Genomic DNA, 16187 nt, shown 5'->3' with positions numbered 1-16187 from the left:
TTGAAGGATGCCTGCAACTTTCAGCTGCCTCCTTGATCTGTTGTGAGAGAAGTGTTCTCCATAAAAATCCAGCTAAATGTCGGAATATTTGATTGATAATATATGGTATGGAATATGCTTTTGAATTTGATGACTTCATCTACCAAACATACATGTGAAGAACGTTTCTGGAAAGTTGTTCAAATATCCAGAAACGTTGTTCAAATTTTGTTTGACATTTCCATTTTCTGGCCAAGAACTATTAATCAGTCGAATTTGTTTTGTAGGAAACACCCAGACGACATATTCAAGGTCAGATTGACGGTGGACATAGATTCTGAAGGTTATTCGGATAAGGAAGCTATCAAGCGATCCTTGTATGAACCAATCCAGAACAATCACAGAATTGGAGATGTACTTACTGCCGATCCAGATGACTTGCGATTCACAGAATTTGGAGGTAAGCTGAAATAATTTTGACCTATTACAAAACGAAATCATATTGAGTTCATCGAAAGTTGACAGGTTTTATTGACCAGTGTCTGATATTCTATATATTTCAAATACTAGCAAATACAGAAGGAAAGGTTAGGTTAAGTCAATGGGTCATACATATTCACACTGGATCAAATAAACCCAGATTTGTAAGCAAACCGATTAGATTATATGGTGAGTAATCTTCCAGGTTAGATGATGAAAGTGAGGCTCTGCCAATTTCTGAAAACCTGAACAAAAAGTGTGAAAAACGTGTGAAAATTTGTAAAACTCCTTATGATTATTGGAGAACCGATAGTGAAATGTATCTGTTGTAGAGAAAATTTTATTGTATGAATTTGTTCATTCAAGATGAGGCGAATGACCAAATTTACTGCCCTGTGGCATAGGTAGAAGCATAGGCATAGGCAGTAGCGTAGGTGCTCAAAATAAGCTCCGACACGACTCAAATATCTTCAGCAAGTCTGCACAGAAATATGACCTGGGTAGGTAGGGAAGAGGAAGGTTAAATCTTTCTCTTGAATGTCGAGGTGTTGAAATAATGGTGTGGTGTTGGCATAAAACTTCAGTAATATCCACTAAATGAGTTCACATACGTAATGGAACTGTCTTTTGGTCTTTTAAGTCAGCTGACAAGATTGAGTCTCTGCTTTTGTATCTCTAGTTCGAACAAATCTTCGTTTGAACGTAAGCGTTTGCTGAAAGAGAGTTTGTTTGTTCTCCCCATGCAAATTCTGCTTCTGCTTTTCAATAATCTGTCAAAGCAGATTTCCACTTTCAAGGGGCGATTGAGTCGCTTTATGGCTGCATCAGCTAGCTTCCTAGGTTTTCCAAAATCATGATAAGTTGGAGAACTGGAATCCTCTTGCCGAGTCTATCTTCTCTGTAATCTCAGAGTGAGATTCTTTAGTCCCTAAAGGTCCATGAAGCTCCGACGATTATCTAGGTACATAAGATATATCAAGGCATAGTCTAGAACTACTATGACAAATTCTTCACGACAATAGGACGCCCGGTATCTCGAAGGACTCGTTAGAGTCACTGATGGGCTTTGAGTCCTTCTGATAAGGAGCTATCCTTGGAGTATGATTCGACTAGGAAGTAACAACACCACCCGTTATATTCTGTTATTTTCATATCCAACATTTACGAGAAAGAAAACATACGATAAATGAACTGCTCATTATTCTATAACACAAGCCAAAAGCACAAGTGGTTGACAATCTCGTCAAGAAAGACAGGATTCGTTTTTCTACAACTCTGCCATTAATAATCCCGGCGCACATTTGATGACCGGGATTGAATACCTCAAGGAGAATCATTTACTTGTAAACTCACCAGTAACTGCAGTTTGTTCCCAGAATAGATGTGATTTGTCCGACATTTTCACACAGGAAAGAAATCTGTTCTGGTAGAAAATTCTTCTGTCAATTCAAACTATCTGGTGATTTTGGCAGGAATCAACCTCATTTCTCATACAACCAAGAGGCTTTGGAAGCACTTGGTCCTCTACCAGCAATCTTCAAGCTGGTAATGAAGCAACGAGAAGATTTTCCTCCATAGGAATAATGAAAAAATTATCTGTTGTCTGGATTCCGGCCAGCAAGGTGATGAAGCTGCTGACACTTTTGACAACGAAGGCGCTACAAATGGTTTTATCGGGCCTGAACCTTTCATTGGCATCACTTTAGGTTTTGCCAAGAAGACACCTGGACTTAGGAAAAGTCCCATGTACCTGGAAAAATCCCTCAAGATTGTCCTTTTCTAAGATTCCGTCTGTCAGAAGACTGTGGTTTTGAAGATATGAAATACCAGCCCACAAAATATGTGCCAGCCCTGTCTCATGATATTTATGTGTAATCATTATCATATATTTTTCTTAGTTGAATACTTTTTTATTTTTCAATAAAACTATTATTTTTTTCAGTTAATTTATTTGTTTATTTTTTATTTTATCAGCCACTGGTAGCATTTGCGAAACGAACGAATTACGATGTAATAGTGGACAATGTATCAGTGAAGAATTCAGATGTGATGGATTCAACGACTGTCCCGATAATTCAGATGAAGAAGGTTGCCCTACCGGTAGGTTTATCTGATTAAAATAATACCCTACGAAAAATTCTGTTCAAAATTGATAAGGTTCCCGAGAGTGTGAATTATTTTCAAGGGTACAGAATAAAAAAGCGGCCTTTTTTCCTTCAAGATTTTTCAGACGATCCATTTTATTTGACATTAGTTGATCTGTCATGTCTTAGATTCTAGTCAAGTGATATGAATCTAATATTATAGCAGTTGAATCTGTAGTGAATATCGAATGAAAAAATAACTTTTTTCCAATATCTAGTAACCTGTGTACCTGTCCTTATCAGTGTGTATTGGAGTATTGTCCTAATGCATTAGTTACTTGAAAATGGTCTAATAAACCGAAACTGGTCTAAATAAATAACAAAGACAAAAGTTATTTTATTCATTCTGTATTCAATATGAATTTCTACAAGATAAATAGGTTATCAATTGAACATGTTAAATCTGTAGTAATTATATATAGGATTCAGCTGCAAAGTCAATCTCAAAAATAAGTAGAGTTGAAAATGTTATGCACCATCAGGCCTAAAATTATATCTGCCGCCCTAGTCAGAATCTGCGAAGAATCCATTTTTTTTTCTACTCAATGAACCAAGTCAGGTTCATTGTATTGTTGTTTGTGTCTAGTTTGATCTCAATCTAGGACTATGTTGAATGTGTTTGGTACTGATTTTTTGCCATTTTTCACTCGATTCCATCTATATGATATGTTACTTTCATGTTACTTTGAATTTAGCAAAATTTCACCAAGATTATGGTGATTACAGCCTTGGAAATGATCAATTACAAGTACAAAATAGAAAATACCAAAAGTACCAAGTACAAGAATATCAGATTTTGATTCGATCAATGAAACCAATGTCCTTCAGATACCAAACAATATTTGGTGATATGCAAGCTGTGTTTCAAAGAAATATGTTTTGTTGAACGTCCTGTTCCAAATAGGCCACAAAGGGAACTTTAGAAATTGATCTGAGGTGGTACTTGAACGTTTTCCAATGAATTTAGGGTTGAGGTACATTAAGAACGTATTCTAGCATGAAAACAGTCTTCATTTCAACTATTTCCAGGAATTCTTGCGCTTGCATTGTGAATCAATATCATGACGCAATAATCATTTCACAATATTTCGACAGTTTACTGTTAGGTTACCTTAAGTTTTGTTAGGTTCAAAGTGAGTAGGTCTATTCGACTCTCCACCGCAACCCGCAAGAGTTTATTGGCTTACACTTATTCACACTTGACCAAATAAACCCAGCTTCCTAACGAAGCCGATTAGTTTGTTTGGTGAGTGGTCTTTCAGGTCAGATGGTGGAAGTGCGGCTCTGCGGAACTCTATAAACCTGATTCGGTCTCCACCGGGGCAGGCTGCTGTTTCATCATTTTCCAAATTGACGCGACATACTCTGTCTTTCGACAGTCCGAGTCTCTGCATATGATGATTCAAATTACAGTGACCTGTAAGAGGCTTGTTAGACATCGTAGTTCATCCCTACTCTAGTCCAACAATTGTTTGGTATCAACCATGGAAGGGTGAATAAACGCCTTGTGGTGAGCCAATCCTGGAATATTCTTCCAGAAGTGCATAAATCCTCTTGGCATCCAGGTATTCAATCTTTTTTTGGCAAATTCTAGAGCGATGCCAATGACAGGTTCTGGTCCGATGAAGCTGCTTGCTGCACCCCCTTTGCAAGATAGTCAGCAGCCAGCCTCATTGCCTTCCAGGCCAGTATGGCCAGGAATCCAGACCAGTGACAATCTGTTGAGCCTTTCTATCGAGGAGAGTCGTTTTTGGCAATTTGCTACCAATTTAGACGTTGCACGGTAGGAACCTAGAGCTTCTAACGGGTCCGACAATATTTTTATTGACTTGTGTATGAGGTTGGATTATTCCAATCTCTCCACACATAATTCAATAGCGTAAATTTTCGCTTGAAATACATTCGCATAGGTTCCTAGGTCGGTTGATATCTCTGTTTTGGGTCTGCGACTGAAAACACCTACGACTACAAACACCAGAAGGTGTTTTCGATCCATCTGTGACCCAACAACTATCTTCTCTGAATATTTCAATATGCAGTCCATCTAGCCTCTCTCTCCAGCAAAATATGGATAGGAGGTCTAGAGGATCTAGAAGGATTTTCATGGCTGCTGCGCTGACGGCGTAGTACTAATGGCACCATTGATGGCCATACAAGCCTGTCTCTCTAAGCCAAAGAGCTTTGCCTAGTCTGTTTTTGTAAAGCCTTCGGCCACCAGGCAGTCGCACCATAAGTGATCATTGGTCTGACAATCATCACACAAAAACAGTGGATTTGTTCGGGACCTAAATCCCAAGTTTTACCACAAATCCTTCGACATATCCATAGGGACAGTCTGGCTTTGTGTACAACTGGAAAAGCTGGAAATTGCCATCCTCCCCATGGGATTGGAATTCACTGTTCAGTTATTGGTTGTGTGCAATAAATTGAATCATATGGAGACGATATTCATGGTTGTGCATCATCCTGCATGATCATGAGCACAGATGTATAATGTTTTCCGAAATCATATTATCAATTTCCTGGACCATGCTGAAGAACATAGAACTATTTTGTGTGTGAATTGCTGTGGGTGATCGTTTGGTATCCAGATGATATGTTGATGATTTGCGCGTCATTTCTTTGATTTGATAAGTACAATTAATTGGACAACCTTTCAATATTGTCTGAAAATGTAAATTATATCGCACAAACCGAAAAATTGCGCATTAATAGTACCCTTCTATGGCCAGCTTTGAGGTAAACATGTCCGATGGTGCATAATAAGTATATTAGCGGTAATTCCTCAAACGTAACACATTCACTTTGTTATTCAAACACTCTCGGGGAAAATTTTCAGCGAATTTTTGCATGGGTTTCTTGAAAATTCATTTCTCGTAAGTGGAATGTAGAACCTCTACCAAAAATCATCAAAACTTCTTGAAGTATACAAAGTATCACAAAACCCTGCAAAATGTTATGTCAAATCACTAGGACCCATTGTTGAACCGGATGCGCCAGCTCCTGAACCGATCCCGACTACTGAAGCAGCTACAACGACAACCACCACAACCACAGAAGCTCCGAGAGAAACCACTCCAACAACAACTCCACCAACAACATTACCAACTTCTCCCCCAACTACCACTACCACCACCATTACTACTACCCCTACCACTGAACGGATCACAACTGAAGAAACAATCCCTGAAGGTAGCGGTGCAGTAGATTGTAGAGCAGACGATGCGGTTCAATGTGAAGACGGATCCAGAGTCATCTGCTCTGACCAAATTTGCGACGGCTCTTTCGATTGCGATGATGGTGGAGATGAACGCGGCTGCCAAGGGGGTATTGTTGCACAGTGTTTACTGCTAACAGCTTGGTGGTGTGGGGTTTTAGCACAAAATCATTCGCTAACACGAACACTGACTTATTGGTGGTGGGCTGTTTGAATTTTCAGGTCTTGTTTACCATTCCACAGGTGTTGGTTCCGTCAGCCATGTGCCATCGAGTGTAAATAACAAAGATGCCTCTATTTCTAACAAGTTCGCACTGACTCAAGCCTATCATGAAACCTAACCTTATTTGTATGTCATGAATGTAACAGTTGCTCACTAGTTGAGGTCAAAATAGAAAAGATTTCTTATGTAATTTTTTTCGTCATTTTCAGCTCAGCAAATAATCGAGTGTTCATAATGTTTGAGGACTGTGCTTAATAATATTATTTATATGTAATATAACTAAACGAACTCACCTTTTTGTGGCTCGCATAACTAGAAAGTGTCATAGCTCAAAAGTTCAAAAATGAGTGTTGTATAGGGTTTATGAGAGAGACATCCAAACTTTGACAATTGATAACGCCCATCTTGTTGAAGCTACATCTGTCAAATTAGTTGTCATTTATTCATTTCATTTTTGCAGTATAGACGGATATAGCATTCAACAACATGTGCAAATAATGAAATTATTTTATCGAAATGTGTGTTCTATTTGGACACCGTACCGCGCGCTTCACCCATTTCATGGCCGACATAATCATTCTGTCAAGAGGACGAAACGACGAAACGCCAAATCTTCAGAAAACATCGCTGCTGTCTGTGAGAGCGTGCAGGAGAATCAAAGGCAGTCGAATTCGCGTCGTTCTTAAGACCCCGGTCTTTCGCAGACCACATCTTGGCAAGTTTTGCGGCGTCACTTAGGCCTGCATTGGTACAAAATTCAGCTGACCCAGGAACTGAAGGTAAACGACTATAGACAAGGACTATAGAAAGGGCTCTGGAGCAGTTGGAAACTGACTCTAATTTTCATCGGAAAATCATCTTCAGCGATGAGGCCCATTTCTGGATGAATGAGTACATAAACAAACGGAATTGTCGAACTTAGAACGATACCAATCCACATGAGATCCAAGAGCGTTCAATGCATCGCGAAAAAGTCTCTGTTTAGTGTGGATTTTGGATTAGCGACGTTCTCCATGCCTTCAATGTCAACGACAAACACTATAGGTCAATGATCACTAACATTTTTGGCTTGAATTGGATGATCTGGATACCAACACCATGTGATTTCAACAGGACGGCGCTACATGCCACAGAGCTCATGACACATTGAATATTCTGCATGAGTGAGTGATGTGAACTGGCCACCGTGGTTGTGAGATATGACCCCGTTAGACTTTTTTCTGGTGGGGTTTTCTTCAGTGGCAATCTTATGCAAATGAGCCATAAATCTATGGTGAGTTGGAAGTTTCGGATGCGTTCCACACAGATAAGCCGTGGCGGAAATTTGAACGATGTTACATTCCACACATAATGGTACCAACATGAAAGTTATGTGAATTTTCCTGTTAAATCCAATTGCATTTAGCGTGTTTGATCGTTCAATCTCTGAACCAAACAGGATTCCGTGTTGATGATGAAACGTTCATTTCATTTTAAATCACTTCATTTTTTAAATATCCATCGATGCATTCATTTACATATCTCAGGGGCATACACTAAACTGTCATTTTTTTGTAACACACTCAAACATTGTATAAGGTGTTGATGATAATGAAATCGATTTCAAAAATATACCAAATCAAATCAAGAGTATTATCTGTCATTCATTTTGAACAAAGTGTGGAAATATTTCTGAAATTCATTTCATGAACCTTAAGTGTGGAGCTTATTACTGTAAATATCAGCTTTCCTGGTGGATTTAGTTCCATCTGTTTTCTAACTTTTCAATGTTTTTTCAGAATGTCGTGTGGGAGAATTCAAATGTGACATCAGCAGATGCATTCCTCTCAGCCAGCGTTGCGATGGAGTACCAAATTGTTCAGATAATACCGACGAACATAACTGTGTGACGGGTAGGTTATTGTTCGTAATATTGATTCGAAAAAAAAATAGTTCCTAAAAACAACTTTTTGATTTGTATTCGCAAAACAAACGGATGTCATCACAATGACGTTTCCATAATGCAATTCATTTGGGCGATGAGTCTCCATTTCTGACGTTACATGAACATAACATAACTTGCATCATATTTACGTCTCGAAAAATACGTATACAGGGGTGCACAAAAGTCCGGAATAAAATTAATATCTTTTTAACCAGTATTTTAGGAAAAAAACGCTGAAACACGTCAGTTGATTTCACGTTGTACGCATTTTCGGCAATAAAATGAAATATTTTTTTTCAACCCCTTAGCTGGAACCCTCCCCAACTTTTTTTTCAAATTCAAACCTATGTCGTGTATGGGCTCATTGAAAAGCTCGTAAAAAATGGAATCTGACCAAACCCTTCATTTTTTTTACTCGTGCGGTTACTACGAAATGAGAAAAAACCCTTTCAAAACCAAAAAAGTTAGAAATACCTACTTAGTGCTATCTACGTGTGAATTAACGATGCAAAAAACAAATGAGTGGTGATAATGTACATTGCTCAACGATTGCTAAGGATCACCAGTAGGTACTTACTTTCTAAAAGCTTACAAATTTTAAGAACAGCCCAACCGGGCCAGGCACCACAACAAATTTTATTGATTTATGTGTAAAACTGATAACGTAATGTAGCATCAACATTCTGTGGATTTTATTTTTTCACCAAAAACTTACATATAAAATCAGTTCCATCCCAAGCAACTGTGGACCAGTGTACCTCAAAAAGAGAAAAAGGTTGTTGCATTTTTTGTACCAAAATGAATGCCCTGTTAAGAACTATTGTTTTGACTCAGTTTTGAAATTGTGGCAGCGTATGGAAGTATTGATATTGTTGGGATGTGGGAATAGAATGCGGAGTCAACGTGAGGTGTGTACTTTATTTAATGCAAAATATCCGGAAAATCACATTTCCCAGGCTACTGTGAGTAAGATGTTACACAAATTTGAAGAACATGGTACAGTGAAGGACTTGCCCAGAAGTGGCCGGCCACATGTTTTGGACGAAGATCAAAAATTGGACATTGCCGTTATCTCTGCAGGAAGATCCACATTTGTCAACGGTTTCATTAGCTCAAAACAATCCTGCGTCTAGACGTACGATTGGGAGGTTTTTGAAAACAGAAAAATACCACCCATATAAGATGTCTTGTCCAAGAGCTCTTGGAAGATGACTGTGACAGGCATTTGCAATTTTGTGAGGAAATATTGAGGCGATGTGACAAGAATAATGGGTTCTCACTCAACATACTCTTTTCGGACGAAGCTACTTTTCATTTACATGGAGTAGTTAACAGGCACGACTATCGATTCTGGAGTCAGGAAAACCCACACCGGATATGCGAAGCTCGTACGCAGCGTCCTCACAAAGTAAATGTATGGGCAGGCATCATCAACAACATAATACAAGGGCCTTACTTCTTTGAGGGAAACCTCACAGCTGTACGCTACTTAGACTTTTTACGCTTTGAATTAGTCCCTGCTTTAGCTGTTATGTTTTCCAATGAAGCAGATCCAGATATCCCCACTGAAACACTTTGGTTCCAACAGAACGGCGCTCCTCCACATTTTGGTATTAATGTCAAAGAATATCTTGATGACATATTTGCAGGACGCTGGATTGGACGACGTGGTAAAATTGAATGGCCGCCAAGATCCCCAGACTTAACGCCAAGTAGAAAGGCCCATTTCAGCATATGTTACGTTAATTCACCCGTAGATAGCACTAAGTTAGGTATTTGTAACGTTTCAAAAGAGTTTTTTCTCATTTCGTTGTAACCACAAGAAAAATAAAGGGTATGGTCAGAATTCATATTTACGAGCTTTTCAAGAACTCATACACGACATAGGTTTGCATTTGAAAAAAAAGTTGGGGAGGGTTGCAGCTAAGGGGTTGAAAAAAAAATTCATTTCATTGCCAAAAAATGCGTACAACGTGAAATCAACTGACTTGTTTCAGTGTTTTTTTCCTAAAATACTGGTTAGGAAGATATTGATTTTATTCCGGACTTTTGCGCACCCCTGTATAATATGATGTAAATTTTGGGTGAAGTGAACATATGTCATTAACTTCCATCACTATTTCATACTATCTGGTATCTGTACAGTAGGGAGCGTGAGTGCAGACTCACAGCACTTAGACCACACGTGACCCATTGTACATCCTCCCAAAGAGTCGCCTCATAGGTCATCGTCCATCCTGTCCTTTCTAGGAAGGTGAACAGGTTACTAGGAAACATCTCCTTTATATTGGCAGATGTAGGCCAAGACTCGCCGAACACACACTCTCTTTGGCAACCTTGAGGTGTCTCACGGTAGCCTCCGCGAAGGTTTTGGAAGGTGCAGTGATATTACTATCGTTGCGCGGCTCCTTCAACCTTCTTGGGGTTCTCTCCGTGGAGGTGCATAGGTGAGGGAGCTTTGCTGCAGAGGCAGCCGGTTCCTTGCCTTCATTCAAGGCGGAGATCTTGACGCCCGCTGCAGGAAGTGCTCTTGCTGTTGAAGGTGATCTGTGTTCTGCTATGTCCAGCCTTATTCCAAGCGGTAGATTGGGGTGGACATTTCTGTTCATCCCCAGGAAGAGTTGGTCACCTCTGGCAGAGCCCTGCATTACCAGAGGTAGGCTGATTACAATGAGGTTTCGCCCAGTTCCCAAGGGGCTCATTCGTGACCGCATATCCCCCTGCGGCCATTCAGCTATCGGCACGATTCCTTACACATTAGCTTCGGTAGGCTGGTCCACGGTGGCATGTTTTGCAAAGGCTTTTGGGGAGTTTTAGTTCCCCTCACCCTACTTATTTCTGCCTTTGACCAGGAGTCCGGCAACCCCGTCCGTGAGGCTTCCCGGACAGGGCCTCCAGTCCCCTGGCCGTTTCCCTTTCCGCTACCTGGGGACGCGCCCGATAGGTCGCCCAACCCACGGGTATTTCATATTATATTATATTTATATTAGACCTATACAACTTTGCATGCGAGTATCAAATACATTTGATGGTTGTTTATAATCTTCAAAACGCACTAACTATTTAGGAGATTTGCGAAATGAAAAACGAAATGTCACGTTCAAAACTGATTTAAAGAATCATATACTGTCATATAAACTGGCGACATCTTCCGGAACAGAGCTGATATACCAGCTTCAGTATTGATCGAGAGAAAAGATCACTTCCATTTAAATATTCACAGCTTCGTTGCTGTGACAGAGTTTTCTTTCTCTAAAAGCTTTTTGCCTTACTTGAAACCGATATTTTGAAGAACTTTCAGAACCGTTTATAAATTATTACCAATGAAATGTCATTATGCATTCAATTGCTCATCAATTATGGAATCAAAAAATGTATCTCGAGATTGAACGGCACCTTTATTATTTTCAGAATGTACTGACCAGCAGTTCAGATGTGATGGAGATAGATGTCTGCCGAATGAATTAAAATGCAATGGAGTCAGGGATTGCCAGGATAATGAGGATGAAAGAGATTGTCAAGGTAAGTGAAGTGATTTACAAGAAAGCCTGTAGCTTTCGAAACAATATAAACAAATGAAGTGTAAATATAGTGTATTGAAATATCAGCGACTGAGACTACCCTAATCATAAAAACACGTGCGATTTGGAAATCAAATTGAATTAACATTATAATTATAATTATAGCACAGTGTTCTCTGAAGCAGAAAGGAGACAGTTTGGAAAAAAAAGAGTGGATCTACTATCTAACACTAGAGGAGGTCCTGCGGTATAAGAGATTCTTTTGTCTTCGCACATGACACTCGCTCTAGGTCTCCGATAATATGGCCCGCATATGACAGTCGCTTAGGGGGCGAAAATGATGAAATATTGAGTCAGACTCATGCGTATTTGAGTATATTGCTTTGAAAATCGGTCAGAAGTATGACACTTGCCCAGGGCCCCGTGGTTGAGGGACTGTTTCGTATTAGCATATGACACTCGCCCAGGGCCCCGTATATGTTAATCGCCCAGGGCCCTGCATATGACACTCGCCCAGGCCCTGCATATGACACTTCCAGGGCCACTTTGAAAATCGGTCTTGAATATGACACTTCCCCAAGACCCCACGATAGGAAAATTGGTTCGTTATCGCATATGTCACTTTCCCTGGGACCCGCATATGATACTCGTCCAGGGCCACCTCCACTTGGGAGGCAAAAATCAAAAAATATCGCATTTGAATATATGGTTTTGAAAATCTGTCTGAAATATGAAACTCGCCCAAGACCTCGCGATAGGTAGATTTGTTTGTCATCACATATGACACTCGCCTAGGGCCCCGCATATGGCAGTCGCCCAAGGATCCATATACGACACTCGCCCAGGGCTTCAATAATGTGACCTGCATACGACACACGCCCAGGGCCACCTTTGCTTGCAGAGCGAAAAAGAAATATCGAGTTGGAGTCATACGCGTTTGAGTATATTGCTTTGAAAATCGGTCTAAAATGTGACACTTGCCAGTGCCTCGCCCGGGGCTTTGCATATGATTTTCTCCAAGAGCCATCTATGTTTGTGTGGTGAAAATAAAAAATATCAAGTAAGTCCTATGTACATTTGAGTATATGCATTTGAAAGTCGGTTTGAAATATGACACTCGCCAAAGGAACCGCGATAGGAAGATTCGTTTGTCATCGCAGATGAGACTCGCTTAGGGCCCCGCATATGATAATCGCCCAGAGCTCCGCCAAGGCCACTTCTACTTGAGGGGCGGAAGTTATAAAATACCTACATAACGATACTTTATTTTTTTGAAAATGAATTCAGTCACCAAATTATTGCTGTTGAAGTTTAGCTCAGCAATATATTTTGGTTAGTGATCAAAATCTACCTTTGATGCCTTAACTTGATTGTTCTGTCGACTTAAAGATGGCGCTTAATGGTGAAAGGCGAGAAGTTACACATTCTTTGAATAACTATATAACCATTGCATTCTTGCTGATTCTCAGTTTCTATGAGTGTTGACATTTGATGTTTGCCAGGAGTATAACAGTTGTTTCAAACTCAATTCATATCTTTTAGTTTCAGTGTTTGAAACTCACATTTTCTGCCACAACACATTTCCGTGAACATGGAGAAAGTTTCTCCAGGATTGGCTTTTCTTAAATTCATAACCACCTCACATTTAGAATCAAATTTTAATAAATTGATGGATGTAGCCGTTACTTCGTGGTTGAAGTTGATCATTTCGCGTCAATTATATAGATAAATTGTCCCTTTCATTGTGACAAACTTCATACCAATGTCTTATGGATATTACCAGTTGTTATTATGTTATTAATAAAGGGTCATTATTTACTTGGCGGAGTTTAGCATAGCTATTATTCCACTAAATCAGAATTTGAAATGAATCTATCAGAAATGTGACTCTAGCGTGAAATATATCTGTAGAACTAATAATATTCCACATGTACTAATGCGATACTTTACAGCCAGGAATTATTTTACTGTTTTTCTATTTTATACCTTTAAAGCCATGCATGAATGGAGTATTTGTTGTAACTGAGTTTTTTACATATTCTTAGCTTCCGTATTAGGCCGGCTACTCACGTACAGTTTTAAATGACAGTTAGGAACTGACAGTTAAAACTGTACGTGTCTGGCTATACAGTTCAACTGGCATTGTACATACTTCTCAGTTTAGTTTGTATCGACAGCTCGGGCCAAACGTCCCCTGAATCCCATTTCGCAAGATAAGGTGCCGTTTGTTTCTGCCAAATGACGGTATCTTGCGAAACCAACGGAAGTAATTTTTGGTACACTGTTTGCGTCATGCACAAATAATCTGAAGGTTCTTCCCTTGAATCTTTTAATAAATTTATGTGGGAAGGTGCATTCCATTTTTGTAGCCATTCATTGAACCACATTGCAAAAAGTGAACCTAGCGCGGCCATATCGTCGTCCCTATTTAAATCCATGGAAAAACTGAAGGAATGAACAACTCAACTGCACTTCTATGTACATCTCCGTTCATAGTTAAAACTGTCGGTTTTAACTGTACCTACAGTTAAAACTGTACGTGAGTGGCCGGCCTTACACTTCAATACTCTTAATGTCCTATATTATAACCCTCCAGGTTTACGTCACTTCAAAAATGAAATTATTCACTTTTGTAGCTACTTGAAATTTTCAATGCATATTTTCCCCTTCTTTTGGTTTTGATCAGAACAAATTTTGTTATATGCATATTTCCACGATAAAAGTAATCTATCTACGTATATCTATCTTATCTTTCGATCTCAAACTGTTTGGAAAAACAGTAGGTAGGGCAGTTAAGAGTGAGTCTAGATCGAGTGAGTCTATTCGAACCTCCACTGCAATCCGTGAGAGTTTATTATGGCTTGCTTCTTTTCAAACTCGACTCAATGAATACTGTTGCTCAACGGAGCCGATTACTCTTTCTAGGTCAGTTGGCAGACAGTGGAACTTTGGTAAATGCTGAAAAGCTGATCTGGTCAGCTGGTGAAATTCTTTGTGAATAAATTTTCACATCAAACTTGTCAGAAATTTGGACATTTTCCTCAATCTGGTGAGGACCTGATTGATGGTCAGTCTGTGGTTTTGATCACCACAGGGGGCGTGTATTCTTTTATACCAGAATATACAGGTCTGTAATTGACCTCTTGACCAATTTCTGAAATATCTTCTACGGCAGCCATAGTGGCATATTGAAGAGAATTAAAGGTTCCTACCTCGATGAATGTAAGTATCTTTTTGGCAACACTGTTTTTGACAGTGAATCGTGTCTTGTGCCATTGTCAAACTTTTTCAGTTTTGACCATGAGTCAAAATTCATGCTCGATGAAGAAAGTGCATCGTGCACCCAGTTTACATTATTGGACATTGAACCACCAACACGCATACGTAGAAAGGACCGAAGAAAATATTACGGCTGTATCCGCCAGTGTTCGTGGTGACCGTAAACTGTCGATTCGCCGCCGTTCGCAGCTATTGAGCCTTTGTTAATCCACTACGTGGAGAATTTTGCGAAAGGATTTGGGTTTAAAACCTTATAAGATACAGGTGGTGCAAGAATTGAAGCCACACGACCTTTTACAGCGTCTGATATTTGGTGAATGGGCGCTGGTAAAGTTGGAGGAAGATCCACATTTTTATCGAAAAATTGTGTTCAGCGACGAGGCTCATTTCTGGTTGAATGGATACGTTAACAAGCAAAATTGCCGCATCTGGAGTGAAGACCAGCCACAAGCATTGCAAGAGCTACCGATGCATCCCGAAAAAGTCACTGTTTGGTGTGGATTGAGGGTCGGTGGCATAATCGGGCCGTACTTCTTCAACGACGAAAATGTCCGGAACGTTACTGTACGAGCGCTACCGTGTGATGATTGACGACTTTTTGTTGTCCAAAATGGAATAATTGGACATGCCTGACATGTGGTTTCAAAAAGACGGTACCACATGCCACACAGCACGCGAAACAATGGCCCAATTAAGAGCCGCCTTCGGTGAACAGTTTATCTCACGGTTGGGGCCCGTCGATTGGCCGTCTAGATCGTGGGATTTAACGCCTTTAGATTTTTTTTTGGGGGGTCATGTTGAAGCTCATATCTACAGGGATAAACCAGCAACGACTGACGCTCTGGAAACCGATAGTGCAAAGTATTTATATGTGAAGTACCGGTCGATATGTTAGAGAGAGTGTGCCAAAATTGGATCTTGCGCATGGGTTACCTAAAGCGGAGTCGTGGACAAAATTCACATGAAATCATCTTCAAACATTAAATTATATTGATCGTTCCATCGATTCCATTAAAGATTTCATCACTTTTTTTGAAAATTTTTGTGTTGTTTTGAAAATCAAATCCTATACCTCTTGAAAAATCACCATTATATCAAGCTTTTTCTGGGTTCAATTATCCCATTGCCGCCAACTCTTTCCATCCCCACTATATCACCCCATAAACTCGCTTTTCGTTGAACCAGTCATATCGTGGAAATGAAAAAAAAGCTCAGATTGTGTTTCGTAGTTGCGTCGGGATCAAAATATTTGGAGAGCAATCCTGCGGCGAGTTTTGCAATTGTAATATGAATAAAGTATGATTACATTTTGAGCGTATCATCCACTCCGCATGGGGTAACAATCAAGGGGAGGAGCGGTCGCAACATATCTCTGTCGACGGAGAACGTATTTCTGCTAGGAATTGGTTCAAATCTCGGT

At 39.8% G+C, this 16187-nt stretch overlaps 1 protein-coding gene across 24 annotated transcripts in view; it reads left to right on the top strand.

Moving 5' to 3' along the window:
- The window catches only part of LOC111513366 (basement membrane-specific heparan sulfate proteoglycan core protein), a 471092-nt gene that overhangs the window by 186465 nt on the left and 268440 nt on the right, over nt 1-16187 (top strand). For 23 of the 24 annotated variants that reach the window (XM_074169282.1, XM_074169281.1, XM_074169280.1 and 20 more), the window contains 5 exons: nt 267-439; nt 2434-2559; nt 5577-5930; nt 7822-7935; nt 11379-11489. In XM_074169282.1, the coding sequence (XP_074025383.1) occupies nt 267-439; nt 2434-2559; nt 5577-5930; nt 7822-7935; nt 11379-11489 (878 nt within the window). The remainder of the gene's footprint in view (nt 1-266; nt 440-2433; nt 2560-5576; nt 5931-7821; nt 7936-11378; nt 11490-16187) is intronic. The other variant, XM_074169290.1, reaches the window with a different exon arrangement.

The sequence above is a fragment of the Leptinotarsa decemlineata genome, unplaced genomic scaffold, assembly GCF_025532065.1.
Source record: "Leptinotarsa decemlineata unplaced genomic scaffold, Ldec_3_MD MMD2_P_RNA_scaffold_5, whole genome shotgun sequence".
NCBI lineage: Eukaryota > Metazoa > Arthropoda > Insecta > Coleoptera > Chrysomelidae > Leptinotarsa > Leptinotarsa decemlineata.
This window is presented reverse-complemented; position numbering and strand designations above follow the sequence as displayed.